This window comes from Pseudophryne corroboree, chromosome 2 (assembly GCF_028390025.1).
Source record: "Pseudophryne corroboree isolate aPseCor3 chromosome 2, aPseCor3.hap2, whole genome shotgun sequence".
NCBI lineage: Eukaryota > Metazoa > Chordata > Amphibia > Anura > Myobatrachidae > Pseudophryne > Pseudophryne corroboree.
Genome location: NC_086445.1, coordinates 598325384 through 598344535, shown reverse-complemented (window position 1 = coordinate 598344535; position 19152 = coordinate 598325384). Strand labels below are relative to the sequence as shown.

The following is a 19152-nucleotide window of genomic DNA, read 5'->3' as shown; positions in this document are numbered from 1 at the left end:
AAGCATTCATTACATTAATAATCTTTAATCAAATGAGTCCCTTTCTTTCATATATACAAAAGGTATAGACAGTTTAACACGGTCCCTGTCAAGAGGGTTCTGTAATGCAGGACTAATAAAACCAAGTCCACATTACTAGATGTTTCTGTCCCAGCAATTAGGCTCTTCTCTGAAGAGGTGGTGACTGCACTAGTTTCCTGCTGAAGGAAGGAGTTCAAATAGGAGTGCCAAGCACGGATGCACCAGTCAGAAACATTACTTCTTCTGGGTTTTCTTAATTAAAGCCATTCTCTGCGGAAGAAAGAAGTATAGTAGGCAAATATGGATTCAATTATTGTTAAGGAGGCGACACAATTTCTAAAGGAAAAGGTTTCATCATCTGAAAGTAGCAACCATTACATACAGACTATTTTCTTATCCTTTCCTTATATATTCTTCGTAATGTATAGACTAATGTTTTCCTTTACTAGCAGAAAATGTAGAACAGTGATTATAACAGAAATTATTATTTATGTCCTTCAACAGGGTGATGCCTCATCTCAAGACTGAACAATGGGTACTTTTACTTTTTTACAGTAATCTATAAATGCATGGACTCATCTGCCTTCCATATCCACTTAAAATCTTTACTTTGGATACACTAGAAGAGAACAGTTCATCCTGGGACAGTGCAAGATAATGCTATGGATCATGTACGGAGAAGATCTAGATAACTGAAGATATTAGTAATGCTTTAATATAAGACAATGGGGTTGAGGATATAAGACAGATTGCACACAATATTATCAGTGACTGAAATACATGAGGAAATATGGTTTTATTCAGTAATTATACAAAACAATGGTCCACTAAGGCACATTAAAAATCCTGTTGTTCCACCTGGTACACAAGTATATGAAATATTTTGGGGGTATCTTGCGCATTTGACCTGCATTTAGTGTTATAGTCTTAGAGCTTGTTATAACTTGATACGGACTGATTTTGTAAAGTGTCAGTGACGATCCTGTTACCTGTTTGTGAGCCTCTGTTGTACACGCCTTTTTATATGGCCTGATCTCTTCTGATCCAAATCCAGGAATCCACATATTCCATTGTCGCTCTGAGATGGGAGGAGAAATTGTGCCAGAAATGAGTTTACTTTCGTAACATTTAAACCTACATTAACAGTTTGGCCACACAGCATCCAGCAAATGGTATAGATTAATCTACAAAGAAAAGGTCACCTGATGCTAGAACACACAGAATCCTGGAATCTGGAGGGTCTCCAAGGCATAACACACAGCTAATGCAGTGGTTGATGCTTGTGACAATTACACTTAAGTTGAACAGTTAGGCAGCTCTGATTCTCAAAATAAACACCTGATGCTACTGCCCATGTAAGAGAAATCATCTGATTGGCAGCGAGAATACTTATGATGTGGTGTACTAAACAGTGTACACCATGATAATGACATGTACAAGATACTTAACTTGTGTTGGGTTTTGCTACGTTATTAGAAAATAAGAATTTACTTACCGATAATTCTATTTCTCGTAGTCCGTAGTGGATGCTGGGACTTCCGTAAGGACCATGGGGAATAGCGGCTCCGCAGGAGACTGGGCACAAAGTAAAAGCTTTAGGACTAGCTGGTGTGCACTGGCTCCTCCCCCTATGACCCTCCTCCAAGCCTCAGTTAGGATACTGTGCCCGGACGAGCGTACACAATAAGGAAGGATTTTGAATCCCGGGTAAGACTCATACCAGCCACACCAATCACACCGTACAACCTGTGATCTGAACCCAGTTAACAGTATGATAAAACTTAGGAGCCTCTAAAAAGATGGCTCACAACAATAAACAACCCGATTTTTTGTAACAATAACTATATACAAGTATTGCAGACAATCCGCACTTGGGATGGGCGCCCAGCATCCACTACGGACTACGAGAAATAGAATTATCGGTAAGTAAATTCTTATTTTCTCTGACGTCCTAGTGGATGCTGGGACTTCCGTAAGGACCATGGGGATTATACCAAAGCTCCCAAACGGGCGGGAGAGTGCGGATGACTCTGCAGCACCGAATGAGAGAACTCCAGGTCCTCCTCAGCCAGGGTATCAAATTTGTAAAATTTTGCAAACGTGTTTGCCCCTGACCAAGTAGCTGCTCGGCAAAGTTGTAAAGCCGAGACCCCTCGGGCAGCCGCCCAAGATGAGCCCACTTTCCTTGTGGAATGGGCTTTAACAGATTTTGGCTGTGGCAGTCCTGCCACAGAATGTGCAAGCTGAATTGTACTACAAATCCAACGAGCAATCGTCTGCTTAGAAGCAGGAGCACCCAGCTTGTTGGGTGCATACAGGATAAACAGCGAGTCAGATTTTCTGACTCCAGCCGTCCTGGAAACATATATTTTCAGGGCCCTGACTACGTCCAGTAACTTGGAGTCCTCCAAGTCCCTAGTAGCCGCAGGTACCACAATAGGTTGCAAAGAAAAAAGGTGTAAAGATGGCACTTCAATACAAAGGTGCAGCAACCAAACAGACAGGACAGTCACCTTAGTCCTACACAGTTTCTAAAAATATTCTTAGGGTTGCTGTGGTGCGCTCCCTGGGTCAGATCACGACAATTCACAAAACGCTCCAATGGTAGGATATATGTTCATCCAAACTTGACCAGCAAAAGTCAGACAGATGTGGGTAAATTTCTTTTTTCTTCTATCTGAACACTCCACCAATTCACCATAACAGGTTTTTGGGGATTACCTGTTATGGTGAATTGGTGGAGTGTTCAGATAGAAGAAAAAAGAAATTTACCCACGTCTGTCTGACTTTTGCTGGTCAAGTTTGGATGAACATATATCCTACCATTGGAGCGTTTTGTGAATTGTCGTGATCTGACCCAGGGAGCGCACCACAATAGGTTGGTTCATGTGAAACGCTGAAACCACCTTAGGGAGAAATTGAGGACGAGTCCTCAATTCTGCCCTGTCTGAATGAAAAATTAGGTAAGGGCTTTTATATGATAAAGCCGCCAATTCTGAACCTTAATGGATCCTAATTTTAGGCCCATAGACAGTCCTGCTTGCAGGAAATGTAAGAAACGACCCAGTTGAAATTCCTCTGTGGGGGCCTTCTTGGCCTCACACCACACAACATATTTTCGCCAAATGCGGTGATAATGTTTCGCGGTTACATCCTTCCTGGCTTTGATCAGGGTAGGGATGACTTCATCTGGAATGCCTTTTTCCATCAGGATCCGGCGTTCAACCGCCATGCCGTCAAACGCAGCCGCGGCAAGTCTTGGAACAGACAAGGTCCCTGCTGGAGCAGGTCCTTTCTTAGAGGTAGAGGCCACGGATTCTCCGTGAGCATCTCTTGCAGTTCCGGGTACCAAGTTCTTCTTGGCCAATCCGGAGCCACGAGTATAGTTCTTACTCCTCTCTTTCTTATGATTCTCAGTACTTTTGGTATGAGAGGCAGAGGAGGGAACACATACACCGACTGGTACACCCACGGTGTTACCAGAGCATCCACCGCTATTGCCTGAGGGTCCCTTGACCTTGCGCAATATCTGTCCAGTTTTTTGTTGAGACGGGACGCCATCATGTCCACCTTTGGTTTTTCCCAACGGTTTACAATCAGTTGGAAGACTTCTGGGTGAAGTCCCCACTCCCCCGGGTGGAGGTCGTGTCTGCTGAGGAAGTCTGCTTCCCAGTTGTTCACTCCCAGAATGAACACTGCTGACAGTGCTACCACATGATTTTCCGCCCAGCGGAGAATTCTTGCAGCTTCTGCCATTGCCCTCCTGCTTCTTGTGCCGCCCTGTCTGTTGACGTGGGCGACTGCCGTGATGTTGTCCGATTGGATCAATACCGACTGACCCTGAAGCAGAGGCCTTGCTTGACTTACGGCATTGTAAATGGCCCTTAGTTCCAGGAAATTTATGTGAAGAGACGTTTCCATGCTTGACCACAAGCCCTGGAAATTTCTTCCCTGTGTGACTGCTCCCCAGCCTCTCAGGCTGGCATCCGTGGTCACCAGCATCCAATCCTGAATGCCGAATCTGCGGCCCTCTAGAAGATGAGCCCTCTGTAACCACCACAGGAGAGACACCCTTGTCCTTGGAGATAGGGTAATCCGCTGATGCATCTGAAGATGCGATCCGGACCATTTGTCCAGCAGATCCCACTGAAACGTTCTTGCATGGAATCTTCCGAATGGAATCGCTTCGTAAGAAGCCACCATTTTTCCCAGGACTCTCGTGCATTGATGCACTGACACCTGGCCTGGTTTTAGGAGGTTCCTGACTAGCTCGGATAACTCCCTGGCCTTCTCCTCCGAGAGAAACACTTTTTTTTCTGGACTGTGTCCAGAATCATCCCCAGGAACAGTAGACGTGTTTTTGGAATCAGCTGTGATTTTGGGATATTTAGAATCCACCCGTGCTGACGTAACACTACCTGAGACAGTGCTACTCCGAACTCTATCTGTTCCCTGGACCTTGCCCTTATCAGGAGATCGTCCAAGTAAGGGATAATTAAGACGCCTTTTCTTCGAAGAAGAATCATCATTTCGGCCATTACCTTGGTAAAGACCCGGGGTGCCGTGGACAATCCAAACGGCAGCGTCTGAAACTGATAATGACAGTCTTGTACCACAAACCTGAGGTACCCTTGGTGAGAAGGGAAGATTGGGACATGGAGATAAGCATCTTTGATGTCCAGAGATACCATATAGTCCCCTTCTTCCAGATTCGCTATCACTGCTCTGAGTGATTCCATCTTGAACTTGAACCTTTTTATGTAAGTGTTCAAGGATTTTAGATTTAAAATTGGTCTCACCGAGCCGTCCGGCTTCGGTACCACAAACAGCGTGGAATAATACCCCTTTCCCTGTTGTAGGAGGGGTACCTTGATTATCACCTGCTGGGAATACAGCTTGTGAATAGCTTCCAATACTGCCTCCCTGTCGGAGGGAGACGTTGGTAGAGCAGACTTCAGGAATCTTCGAGGGGGAGACGTCTCGAATTCCAATTTGTACCCCTGTGATACTACCTGCAGGATCCAGGGGTCCACTTGCGAGTGAGCCCACTGCGTGTTGAAATTTTTGAGACGGGCCCCCACCTTGCCCGAGTCCGCTTGTAAAGCCCCAGCGTCATGCTGAAGACTTGGCAGAAGCGGGGGAGGGCTTCTGCTCCTGGGAAGAGGCTGCCTGGTGCAGTCTTTTTCCTCTTCCTCTGCCCCGGGGCAGAAATGAGTGGCCTTTTGCCCGCTTGTTCTTATGGGAACGAAAGGACTGAGTTTGAAAAGACGGTGTCTTTTTCTGCTGAGATGTGACCTGGGGTAAAAAGGTGGACTTTCCAGCCGTTGCCGTGGCCACCAGGTCTGATAGACCGACCCCAAATAACTCCTCCCCTTTATACGGCAATACTTCCATATGTCGTTTGGAATCTGCATCACCTGACCACTGTCGCGTCCATAACGCCCTTCTGGCAGAAATGGACATCGCACTCACTCTTGATGCCAGGGTGCAAATATCCCTCTGTGCATCACGCATATATAGTAATGCATCCTTTAAATGCTCTATAGTTAATAATATACTGTCCCTATCCAGGGTATCAATATTTTCAGTCAGGGAATCCGACCAAGCCACTCCAGCGCTGCACATCCAGGCTGAGGCGATTGCTGGTCGCAGTATAACACCAGTATGTGTGTATATACCTTTTAGGATATTTTCCAGCCTTCTATCAGCTGGTTCCTTGAGGGCGGCCGTATCAGGAGACGGTAACGCCACTTGTTTTGATAAGCGTGTGAGCGCCTTATCTACCCTAGGGGGTGTTTCCCAACGTGCCCTAACCTCTGGCGGGAAAGGGTATAGTGCCAATAATTTGTTAGAAATCAGCAGTTTTTTATCGGGGGAAACCCACGCCTTATCACACACCTCATTTAATTCCTCTGATTCAGGAAAAACTACTGGTAGTTTTTTCACACCCCACATAATACCCTTTTTTGTGGTACTTGTAGTGTCAGAAATATTCAATGCCTCCTTCATCGCCGTGATCATGTAACGTGTGGCCCTACTGGACATTACGTTCGTCTCCTCACCGTCGACACTGGATTCAGTATCCGTGTCTGGGTCTGTGTCGACCATCTGAGGTAACGGGCGTTTTAGCGCCCCTGACGGTGTCTGAGACGCCTGAATAGGCACTAACTGATTTGCCGGCTGTCTCATGTCGTCAACAGTTTTTTGCAAAGTGCTGACATTGTCACGTAATTCTTTAAATACAACCATCCAGTCAGGTGTCGACTCCCTAGGGGGTGACATCACTAACACAGGCAATTGCTCTGCTTCCACATCATTTTCCTCCTCATACATGTCGACACAATCGTACCGACACCCAGCACACACACAGGGAATGCTCTGACAGAGGACAGGACCCCACTAGCCCTTTGGGGAGACAGAGGGAGAGTTTGCCAGCACACACCAGAGCGCTATATATATTCAGGGATAACCTTATATAAGTGTTACTCCCTTTATAGCTGCTGTATTATATATTAGCTGCCAATAGTGCCCCCCTCTCTTGTTTTACCCTGTTTCTGTAGTGTAGTCTGCAGGGGAGAGTCAGGGAGCCGTCCTTCCAGCGGAGCTGTGAAAGAAAATGGCGCTTGTGTGCTGAGGAGATAGGCTCCGCCCCCTTCACGGCGGCCTTTTCTCCCGCTTTTTTCTGGAAAACTGGCAGGGGTTAAATGCATCCATATAGCCCAGGAGCTATATGTGATGCATTTCTTTAGCCACATAAGGTTTTTATCAAGTTTTATTGCGTCTCAGGGCGCTCCCCCCCAGCGCCCTGCACCCTCAGTGACCGGAGTGTGAAGTGTGCTGAGAGCAATGGCGCACAGCTGCAGTGCTGTGCGCTACCTTATCTGAAGACAGGAACGTCTTCTGCCGCCGCTTTCTCCGGACCTCTTCGCTCTTCTGGCTCTGTAAGGGGGCCGGCGGCGCGGCTCCGGGACCCATCCAGGCTGAACCTGTGATCGTCCCTCTGGAGCTAATGTCCAGTAGCCAAGAAGCCCAATCCACTCTGCACGCAGGTGAGTTCGCTTCTTCTCCCCTTAGTCCCGCGCTGCAGTGAGCCTGTTGCCAGCAGGACTCACTGAAAATAAAAAACCTAAGTATACTTTTACTTCTAAGCAGCTCAGGAGAGCCACCTAGATTGCACCCTTCTTGGCCGGGCACAAAATCTTAACTGAGGCTTGGAGGAGGGTCATAGGGGGAGGAGCCAGTGCACACCAGCTAGTCCTAAAGCTTTTACTTTGTGCCCAGTCTCCTGCGGAGCAGCTATTCCCCATGGTCCTTACGGAAGTCCCAGCATCCACTAGGACGTCAGAGAAATGACGTTCCCAAAAATGCAAATGTGGTTGTATTATGTGGGGAAAATAGCATCTCCCACAGTAGAAATTAGTTCCCAGTGTACAGAAGTAGCAATAAGTGCTTTTTGTTACAATTTGTGTTATTTTTTTTTAAATTTCAGTTTGTGTCTATTTACAACATGTATACATTTACATCTGATATTACCACTTTAGTACATTGTATTTAATGTGGTTTTACAAGTACTCACAACACTAAAGTTGTAGCCACATTTCACTTAACATGTTTATGGTGGAACAGGCAGTTTTACAGACCTGTCCGTCTCCAGTGACCATCTCCTAGTCGCACTTTTGTTTGCCCATTACATACTATGTTTTGCATTTCAAATTTACAAATATAGCCCCTCACTGTGGAGCTGGCCACGTCAATAACCATCAGATGTGAAAAGGAACATCAATACCGCCTAATGCTCTCATAGGAGACCAGGGATAGTTCAGAAAACTGCACCAGCAGCGTATATAATGAACTAGCTGAATACCCCTGCTTCGCTACGGAATTTAAAGGATAATGCCAAGTTTACACACACCCATTTCAATGTATTGACTACATGCATATGAATCTTGAAGGTATAGATGTGATCATTACTTGGGGCACATAAATTGCAGTTTTACATGTGGCATTTTCTGGTCTGGATGTAATATTAACCCCAAAATGTTTATGTGTGGCGTTACATGTGATTTGAATACACTGTGATACAGAGGTGCAAAATGTTACCTGCTGCAAATTACAGTAGGTGTTACATGTCAAGTATTTGGTTGAGAGTAGAAAGCTGAATTATATTGTGACTGTTACTGATTTATCACTCTCCATATATATTTTTGACCATACCACTAATTAGACCTGTGTGGATAAATGGTGTGCAAGAGAGGAGGAATACGATTATAGATCTATAAATAATATTCAGATATCTAATATTCCGACCCTCAAGCCGTCCTTTTCTCATTTATGAGATTTGTATACAATTTTTAAGAAAATCACCACTAAATATTATATGATTGATGAATTTTTATTTTTTGTGTTTAAGGATGTTCCTCAGAGCACATTAAATTTATGTTATGTGCCTCCTAATTTCACCAGGATAAGTCCAATAAAAGTGACGTTTCAATATCTCAATACACACATTTAAAACAAAAAACAAACAAAAAACGCCCACCCAGTTCATGAAGTCAGTCCCCGACGGATCGGGCAGTGTGTATGCACAGCACACTGCCCGATCCGTCCATAGATATATCTATATTTAAGAAATATCTGTCAGCTATTGGTAAAAGCCAGTGGTTACCAAACTTTTTGGAATCACAGCACCCTAGACTTTCAGAGCTTGTTTCGCGGCACCCCTGAGTTAGAGATTTCTTATTGAGAAATATAGAAAGAAATATGAAATTAAATAAACTGTGTTTATATATATCATCTTTATGGTCAGTTGTGTGGTGAGGGACAGGATTCACTTCTATTTGTCCACATATGTTATGATTGGCAGCCACCAGCACTGGTTTTGCCTATTACATGGACCATAAATCATTTTAATTGGTCCTGGACCACCAATCCAAGACACCCCTGGCACACAGTTTGAGAACCACTGGTATAAGCCCAGTCACACCACTGGATGTTAAAACTAAAGTTTGAGCTTGCTGACAGGGTATGTAAAGCAATTAACCCAGCATAAGTATGAGCAAAACATTAAAAATTTTGTTTTTTTTATTTATCTGATCTGCAAGGTTGACTTCATTGTAAGTATATTATATACACTCATCCAACACCTTATCCATTAGTGCTGTGTTCTGAACTATTACTTATATTTGTAAATTTTGCATTTCACAGAATTTATGGTAAATGAGTAGCACTGGGACAAATGCATTCTGCTGTATGGCGTGTTTAGGAAAAGTCTGACTAAAATAACACCAACTTCCACCAACGTCAAGTGCAAAATGTTATGGGCCACGTATGGAATGATACAAACATTTGGTAAAAGTTTTAAAAAGTGTTACTCATCTTCACACTACATATTATTTTTAACAAATATCTCTAGTACATCACTCATACGTATTTAATACATTAAATCTCCATTTAATCTCCATTTAATCGAATTTCCAAAACTAATTACAACACTTAAACATTATATTTGGGATAATATCTTCCTTATCATGTGGGAAAAGTTTCTATGTACACCAGACTTTCTGTGAGAAAAGCTACAGAAAAAAAAATGTTGGGAGCCAGTTTGCCGTCTATTATGTTTGACTACACAAAACAGCATTTTAATGTGTAAAGAAAAACCCACAAGATACATTCATGGGAAGTAAATGGGGGTTTTTGTTTAAGCTTCACTTCCTCTACTGTTGTGTGTATTGGGCTGAAGGAAAAGTTACTTTCTGCAACGTCAAACATTTTGCATAGAAACGAATGTTACAATACGAATACAGCTTATCCAAAATTCAAAATCACACATTTTTGGTTCCCCTACTGAGATAATGACACATATATATGTATATTATATATTTATATAATTTATCTATATATACACATAATATATAATATATATGTCATTATCTCAGTAGAGGACCCAAAAATGTGGGATTTTTAATTTTGGATAAGGGATACTCAACCTGTATTCGGTTTACTCGTCTACAAGATGTTGATGGTGTTTCTTATGCCTATACAGTACTTACATTTCTACCAGAGTTACAATGACTTAATTTCTTTAGATTTGGTAAATGTAAAAGATGTCCATGAAATAAAAAATAGAGCTGTTAGGCAAAATAAGGAACACCTACCTAGATGCAGCTGAACATCCTTAACTTCCAGGGTGTTTGATTTGCGATGCCTTGCTAGCTGGCAGGCTGCAGAGACCACACTCTCAATGAAATCATCTGCTATTTGCAGCAGCATCTACAAGGAAAGAATTCATAAAACTCCAAACTAGTAAACAAATAAAAATAATGGAACTTGTTTCTTTTATGCAGATTTCTGCTCACCTCCTCCACATCCTCATCCAACTGTTCATTTGGGTCCACTTCTCTGACCAAATCATGAAGCTTTTTCTTAGTCAGAACCTGTCAATTACAAATACAAATAACTAGGATAATTGCCTCAACTCTCTATGGTCATTAATCCTTATTGCCAAGAAAGTAGAACCTCTTAGTATTTCTCTTGAGTACATTTCACGGATCTTCTCAAAGACGCACAGGTTCATAATATTAGATTGTATACAAGTTAATTATTAATCATGTACTCTTGTGATAAGAGCCATTAAAAATGAATCACTGGCAAGGCCTGGACACAACATTACCTCAAGTCCATTTTGATTCCAACTTGTTATACATTCAAACACTTATAATGAATTGTTAGATTGTACGACTTATCAAATATATAAGGAAACAAGACACCTCAGGCAAGTGTAACAATAATATTTGAAAGTAGCTTATGGTAGATGACTAATAATGGAAATAAGCAATATAGGTAACCGTATTGTGAGGTTTTATTCAATTTTAGTTATCATTAGCATGATTTGTAGAAGTAGCTGCAGAGTCTTAATAATTCAAAATAGTTAAAACACCTGTCCATTTTTAAAAAACAAGGGGGTTATACAAAATGTAATGTGGCCCCTAAAGTACCATTAAGCTTGAGACTCCCTCACCTGGTTAGCATCTGGGCTTGCACGACCTCCTCCTGAAGCGGTGCCAGACACTTTGTTGGTTGCAGTACTGTTAGCCATAGTCTGCTCCTGTTTTACTGTGGTTGAGGTAGACATGGAGGTGGAAGAGGAGAAGCTGGACAGGTTGATGAGCGTGGATGCTCCGAATTGGTTCATAATCTGGAGTGCTTTCCCCCTTAGCTCACCCAATCGGGATACGTCAGAGCGCTGCTTCGGAGTGTGGGGCCCAGGCCCAAGAAGCTGTGGTTAACATAAAAAGATTATTGTGGCAAGAACGGTTACTCTCAGAGAAGAGCAACTTTCTTGGAACAAATAAATCTCATTAAGAGCAGGTAGCATTGAAACATGGTAATATCCCAACTAGAAATAAATATTTAGATGTGAACATTTGAATATCCCTATACTGTACAAAATGTCATTCAAAATGTGTTTTATTTTATTTTTATCAGGAGTTGTATTTTCACAGCACTCATAGGCTACTTTGCAATTATTTTATGCTATACCATTTAAAATAAGATCATCACGTTTGGGATGAATGCACTTGGATGGGAATTCTGTTAATTCCAACTTGTTAGAAATCGGTATCTGAATTCTGCACAGCGCTTCTCAAACAGGCCAACCTTATTATTTTAGCCCAAACTTTAAATTAGCTAGTTTCCGGTCTTGAGTAACTAATTATTTAGATAGATGTGGTAAATTACCCCTAGTCGCAAGAAAACATAAGGGCTGATTCAATTGCTTCATGCGCCCTCTGCTGGGCAGCTATAGGAATGGGCGTCTATCAGAGCTATTCAGTTGCTGCTCCAATTAGATGCCTGTTAGAGTAAAAGTCAGATGTTTTTCTTGCAGCCTCCGGAGGTGTGAGAAAGAAAAAAAATGTGCTCAGAAGTCCATAGTTTGGGGGCCCAAAGTGACCAAACCCAGACTTGACACCCAATCAAACTTTTTCAATGGGTTTAGCAGGCTAAACCCAGAGCTGTCAGGCACCTTAACTACTAATGGGCATCTGATTGAAGCAACAATTGAATATATACGTTATGGTAAGAACTCACCGTTGATAACGGTATTTCTCCTAATTCCACAGGATAACAATGGGATATGATGGAGCGACAGCGGATTGGCACCAAACAATCACAAGCTTTCAGTCATCTGCAACGGGCTCATCCATATATCCCCGCCCACTGGCTCAGGCAAATCAGTTGTATTCCAAAGCATTTAGGCAGGAGCATCACATAGAGACCTAATCAGGCGAGAAGAACACACATGCACACCCTTGCGTATAAGAAGGAAGAGGTTTAGTGAATAGAAAGATCCCCAAATCAGGTGCGTCAGGGTGGGATCCCTGGTGAACCTGTGGACTTAGGAGAAATACAGTTATCAACGGTAAGTTCTTACCATAACGTTTTTTTCTCCGGCAGGGTCCACAGGTTATCCACAGGATAACAATGGGATTTCCCAAAGCAATTTAGTGGTGGGGACGATCTTGATTGGACAGGAGAACCTTATGCCCGAATTCAGCGTCATGAGAGGCAAAAGTATCCAAGGCATAATGTCTAATGAATGTATTAATGGAAGACCATGTGGCTGCGTTACATATCTGTTCTGCTAAAGCACCATTTTGTGCTGCCCATGAGGGACCTACCTTACGAATAGAGTGAGCAGAGACATTATCCGGAACAGGGAGATCAGCTTGAGAATATGCTTCTGAAATAGTCATTCAAAGCCATCCTGCCAGCGTCTGTTTAGTAGCAGGCCATCCTCTCTTGTGAAATCCGTAGAGAATGAAGAGAGAATCTGTCTTTCTGATGGCACTGGTACGATCCACGTAGATCCTTAATGCCCGGACTACGTCCAGTGACGCATCTCCCGCAGAAAGTCCAGATACCTGAAAAGCCGGGACTATAATTTCTTCATTAAGGTGGAATTTAGACACCACCTTTGGAAGGTACCCAGATCTAGTTCTTAGAACTGCTTTATCTGCATAAAAAGTCAGAAAAGGAGAACGACAAGACAGCGCTCCTAAATCTGATACTCTTCTAGCTGATGTCATAGTCAGTAGAAAGAAAACTTTAGCGGCCAACCATTTAAGATCCACTTTATTAAGTGGTTCAAATGGAGCAACTTGAAGGACTTTCAGGAATAAATTTAAGTTCCAAGGCACTGTAGGAGGAACAAAGGGAGGTTGAATGCGCAGCATTCCCTGGAAGAAAGTACGCACATCCTGTAAATTGGCAGTTTTCTTTTGGAACCATACAGTCAATGCTGATACTTGTACTCTCAAGGAAGCCACCTTCAAACCTTTATCCATTCCTGCCTGAAGGAAATCGAAGACCCTAGAAATTTGGAAAGGTTTTGGGTCCATATTTCTTTCACTGCACCAATGAATATAGGCTTGCCATATTCGGCGATAAATGCGAGCAGAGGAGGGTTTCCTTGCTCTGTGAATTGTTTGAACTACATGTTGTGAGAATCCTCTTGACTTCAGGATAGAGGTTTCAAGAGCCACGCCGTCAGCGACAGTCGATCCAGATGCCTGTGGACCCTGCATTAGTAGATCTGGACGTTGAGGAAGCAGAAGTGGAGCATCCATCGACATTCTCTGCAGATCTGTGTACCAATGCCTTCTGGGCCAAGCCGGAGATATTAGAATCATGGCACCCTTTGCTTCTTTTATCTTCTTCACCGCCCTGGGTAGCAGAATGATCGAAGGAAACAGATACGCCAGATGAAAATCCCATTTCACTGACAGGGCGTCCACAAAGATCGCTCCGGGATCCTTTGTTCTTGACCCGTACATGGGTACTTTGTTGTTCAGAGGGGACGCCATGAGATCTATCTCTGGCAAACCCCACTTGTCTACTAGAGTCTGAAAGACTTCCGGATGTAGAGCCCATTCGCTTGCTTGAATGGCGTGTCGACTGAGAAAGTCCGCTTCCCAGTTTAGGACTCCCGGAACGAATACTGCAGACAATGCTGGAAGATGGAGTTCTGCCCATTTTAGTATGTGACTTACCTCCTTCATTGCTGTTTGACTGCGTGTTCCTCCCTGATGGTTGAGGTACGCGACCGCCGTTACATTGTCCGAGCGGATCTGGACTGGTCTTCCTTGAAGAGTGTCCTTTGCCTGAATCAGTGCCATGTATATGGTCTGAAGTTCTAACAGATTTATTGGTAGGCAACTTTCTTCTGCGGTCCATTGTCCCTGGAACCATAATCTTCCAGACACTGCTCCCTAGCCCTGAAGACTGGCATCTGTTGTCAGGATCTCCCAATCGGATATCCAAAAGGATCTCCCTTTGTTTAGATGGGATGTTTGTAGCCACCAGGTTAAGGACTTTCTTACCTTGTGTGAAAGTACCATAGTCTGTTTCTTTATTGTCTGATGTATTTCATTCCATCTGGCCAGAATCAGACGCTGTAGAGGTCTTGAGTGGATTTGTGCATACTCCATGTCAAATGTTGACACCATCAAACCCATCAGTCGCATTGCTGCGTGGATTGATATTGTCTGACTGTGTAACAACTCCTGAGTCCTTGACTGTACCTTGGCTATCTTGTCCCGAGGTAAAAATATTTTCTGCAGACTTGAATCCAGTACAGCCCCCAAGTGAGTCATCCGTTGTGACGGAACTAGAGACGATTTTGCCCAATTTATGAGCCATTCGTGCCTCTGCAGACATGTTATTGTCTGTTGGACATGGTCCAGGAGCATTTCCTGTGATTGTGCTAGAATTAACAGGTCGTCGAGGTATGGAAAAATTCTTATCCCCTGCTTGCGAAGATAAGCTGCCATAACCACCATGATTTTGGTAAACACTCTGGGGGCTGTGGCTAACCCAAAAGTTAATGTCTGGAACTGAAAATGATGCTGGAGGATAGCAAACCTGAGATAGCACTGATGGGAAAGTGCTATAGGAAGACGTAGGTAAGCATCCTGAATATCCAGGGATACCATATAATCCCCTGGTTCCATGGCCAAAACTATGGAGCATAACGTCTCCATGTGACACTGAGGTACCCAAATGTATTTGTTCAGCATTTTGAGATTGAGAATTGGCTGGAATGAACCCATTTGGTTTCTGAACCAAAAACAGGTTGGAGTAAAACGCCTGTCCCCGTTGTGCAGGTGGTACTGGAATGATTACTCCTGACTGAAGCAATTTCTGAACTGCTTCTTGCAAAGCCCTGGCCTTCGTCTCTACCCGAGATGGGCTGGTGCAGAAGAATCTTCGCGGAGGATGCTTCTTGAAGGGAAAAACATAACCCAGAGATACCACTTCTTGCACCCAGGCATCTGTTGTAGACTGCTGCCATATCTGTGCAAACTGAAGAAGTCGGCCTCCTACCATGGGGTCCCCCAGGAGGAGGCCCGCACCATCAATCTGATGGCTTATTCTCTGGTTTTGAGGCTGGCGTTCTGGTAGCCCATTGCTTTTTCGCCTTACCAAATTTATTACATTGGGGCTGCTTATGATCACTTTTTCCTTTTGCTTTTCCTTGTGACCCAAAGGGCTGAAAAGCGGGACCCCTACGCTTGGGGTTATATGTGGAAGGAAATTTTACCTTTTTGGAGTCTGCTTCTGACTCCAGAATATCTGTCAATTTTTTACCAAACAGAATGCTTCCAGTAAAAGGCAGAGATTCCAGAACCTTCTTAGATTCTGAATCAGTTTTCCATGTACATAACCAAAGTGCACTGGAGGCGATAGTGCCCATATCTAATGCGGCTTCTTCCAAGAATATTGCAGCCTATTTTATGTGAGCTATATATAATTCTTGCTCCCTTGAAGGTGCTGAACGACAGTCTTCCAGTACCTCTATCCAGGCAGCAGCTGCTTTTGCCATCCAAGCTGAAGCCATGGCTGGCCTTATGACTGCCCCAGACAGAGAAAATATGGTTTTCAGAAAATCATCCAATGACGTTGATGGCAAAGGCAATATAGATTTTCGCACTAATCGAATGACATGCGTATCTACGTTGGGAGCCATTTCCCATTTTAAACAGTCCCCAGCTGGAAAAGGAAAATTGGAATCCTATTTTTTGGGGAATTCTATATTTTTTACTGGGTGTAGCCCAAGCCTCTTCCATGATTCCTTAAGCTGGTCTGACCCTGGAAACTCAGTCTTACCTGCTTTGGGCCGTTTAAATACAGGTGCCTTGGTTTTTAACATAGGCTCTGCTGAATCCTCTAAAGATAGAATGACCTTTAATTCTCTAATTAGCTCAGCTATATCCACTGAGCTGAGACCTTCTACTTGTTCTTCGTATGCCGAAGTAGACTACATAGAGCTTTCATCGTCCGATGAATCATCCTGTGTAGCCTGTGAAGTTGATGGTTTACTTACACTTGGTTTATCAGCTTGCTCTTTAGGAGAAGCTGGTGAGGGAAATGATATACCGTAAGTAGGAAGCTGCATGTATGGGTTATTAGTGTACCCCATTCCTTGTAGCGAAGCTGTAGGAATTACCCGTTCAGCTATACTTGACAAGGTCTGTGCAAACATCGCCCAAGGTGGATCTATCTGTACCTGACGTTGAACAGGGATCTGCCTTGTAATCTGCTGAAACGCAAAACAATTTGCACATAAACCATCCTGTACCAGATCCTGAGAGGATAATACAATTTTGCAAGACAAACATGATGAGTGTCGATGTTACTGTGAGTGTACCCTCGTCACCTTTGCCGCCCTTAGACATGATCAATAATCAGCACTCTCACAGTGTACTACACAATTTGTGACTGTAATCACTTTAACCTTCTAAAGTGATATCAATCTGACCCTACCCATGCACCGGCATTGAGGATCAGAAGAAACTGACAAACATATATTAAAGTCAGCAATCACACTAGCAGTCAGTCACATGTTATATATTAGTCATATGAGCACATAATCAACTACAAACACATTTTTAAAGTATGTAGGAGTACATATTACTGAATTCTGTTTTATACAGATCTTAAAGTATTCAGACGCAATGCGAAGCTAACCACAGTAATGTACACAGACTCATATGCAATAGGCACTTAAATGTAACTATTCATACTGACAAAGGTAGATAGAAATTTAGTGCTGTATAACCCGTACTCCGTAGAGTGGGATACAGGGAGACTCACCTCACTTCCAAGATCGATCAATACGTTAGCAAACGCTAAGTGGATCCAGACGCTACTAGTGTACACTGCTGCTCCGGGAACTCTTAAGTGGACACAGACGCACTGTGCATAGACGCACCGGTCATACAGACGCCTGTACTGCGACCGGGTCTCCTTGCGGTAACGCTTAGTGACGACAGACGCAGCGGCCTATGCTGCGACCGAGACCCCTCGTGTAGCGTCTGAGATGGAAGTGAGGCAACAGTTCATGGCGGGAAACTCGCGGAAACTGGTCATGAACTGGGGGGAGGGGTGACCAGGAGAGCGTCTAACTCCCCACTGCTGACATCAACCCTAGGGATCGCAGCCTCATACTAATCCTGGTGCCTTATGATCCCTAAGGCTGGAGCACCCGTGGTGGAGGCTAATCCGCTACTGTTTGGTAGTCTCCTCCCAATACAGTGCGGCTGTGTCCGTATTCCCCGACTACGTGAAACCGATGCCTTACCTTATACCCGTGCTCCGGCCACAGCTTGGTAACTGCTGGACCTGCTAGTATATCCGACACAGACGCCCGTCGAGACAGTACTGTACTCATGGGTAAGCGTTGTTGCGACCCGGCGGAGAGTTGTTGGAGCGACTCTTTCCAATATGCATATAAGACGTTGTTAAGAAAGATTGCTCAAAAACATAGTAAGACTATAAAAATAAAATAAGAAAGCTTAGGGCTGCCAAGAACAGCAGCCCTCTGACCATGGCCCGGCTCCTGCCGCACCAAACAAAAAACTAATTTGCCTGAGCCAGTGGGCAAGGATATATGGATGAGCCCGTTGCATCCTGGGAGGACTGAAAGCTTGTCATCGTTTGGTGCCAATCCGCTGTCGTTCCATCATATCCCATTGTTATGCTGTGGATAACCTGGGGACCCTGCCGGAGAAAGCTCAGATGGACACCCAGCAGGGGACACAGCAAACAAATGCATTGGCACCATAAGGTCTGCGAAAAGTCACAAACCAATGTGTTTTTGTGGCTACTATTTTGGAAAAAATGGTCACTTATCAGGGATTTGGTTTCAAAATCCCCAATAAGCTCTGGCATCGGGGATAATAGAATATCGACGTCAGCAGTAATTAGATGCAGTAAATTACAGCAGCTAATAGGATACTGCCCATAGTTGTTTCAGAGAGAAACAAAGTAACATTGTATATATCGGAACATTCTGAGTGCTAGGAACCCGAATGCCGGGATCCCAACTACTATACATCCTGTATATATAGTGTAATTTTTTTTTTTTTTACCACGTGCGGCCAAGGCATCATAATTGTTAACTGGATCTAACTGCAACTGGCAAGCCAGCTACAACTAATTTCCCCTACCTGATTCTATTAATACAGGCTGACTTGAATCAACCCTGTAATGCCTTTTCCTAGCATAAAACTAAGGGGATGTGCAACGACTTCACAGGATTCCCCAGTGCTGTACACTGCATAATACTGGGTATGCACATGCGCACGTCCGATCTGAAAATATCAATCGGTCAAACATGCCGAATCTTCCAGCAAGTAAGTTGCAAGTCAGCCACTACGGGCAGCGTACAGGCCCCCAGTTCCATCACTGAGGAGGACGGTGAAATGGCTTCTACCCAGGGGAGGTACTCGGATATTGGGGGTCATTCCGAGTTGATCACTAGCTGCTGTTGTTCGCAGCGATCAGGCTAAATATCGGCATTTCTGTGCGTGCGTATGCACTGCAATGCGCACCCGCGATGTACGGGTACAAAGTCCTTTGTGGTTTTGCACAAGTTCTAGCGAAGCTTTCAGTCGCACGGCACAACGCAGGAAGATTGACATGAAGTGGGAGTTTTTGGGTGGCAACCGACCGTTTTTAGGGAGTGCTTAGAAAAACGCAGGCGTGGCTGGGCGAACGTTGGGCGGGTGTGTGACGTCAAAAGCCATCCCTCTGTCGTTAGAATCAACTCCCATGAAGAGTAACTACAGGGGC

At 43.9% G+C, this 19152-nt stretch overlaps 2 protein-coding genes across 7 annotated transcripts in view; one reads left to right on the top strand and one right to left on the bottom strand.

The window, feature by feature from the left end:
* RAB42 (RAB42, member RAS oncogene family) overlaps nt 1-1017 on the top strand; it is a 38103-nt gene extending 37086 nt beyond the window's left edge. Inside the window, exon 3 of the mRNA XM_063954678.1 lies at nt 526-1017. The gene's annotated coding sequence lies outside the window, so the exon portion shown is untranslated. The remainder of the gene's footprint in view (nt 1-525) is intronic.
* TAF12 (TATA-box binding protein associated factor 12) overlaps nt 10-19152 on the bottom strand; it is a 40073-nt gene continuing 20930 nt past the window's right edge. For all 6 annotated transcript variants that reach the window (XM_063954677.1, XM_063954672.1, XM_063954674.1 and 3 more), the window contains 5 exons: nt 11039-11296; nt 10377-10454; nt 10176-10290; nt 1011-1099; nt 10-291 (listed from right to left, as the gene is read on the bottom strand). In XM_063954677.1, coding sequence (XP_063810747.1) covers nt 256-291; nt 1011-1099; nt 10176-10290; nt 10377-10454; nt 11039-11212 — 492 coding nt within the window. In that variant the 5' untranslated portion in view covers nt 11213-11296 and the 3' untranslated portion in view covers nt 10-255. The remainder of the gene's footprint in view (nt 292-1010; nt 1100-10175; nt 10291-10376; nt 10455-11038; nt 11297-19152) is intronic.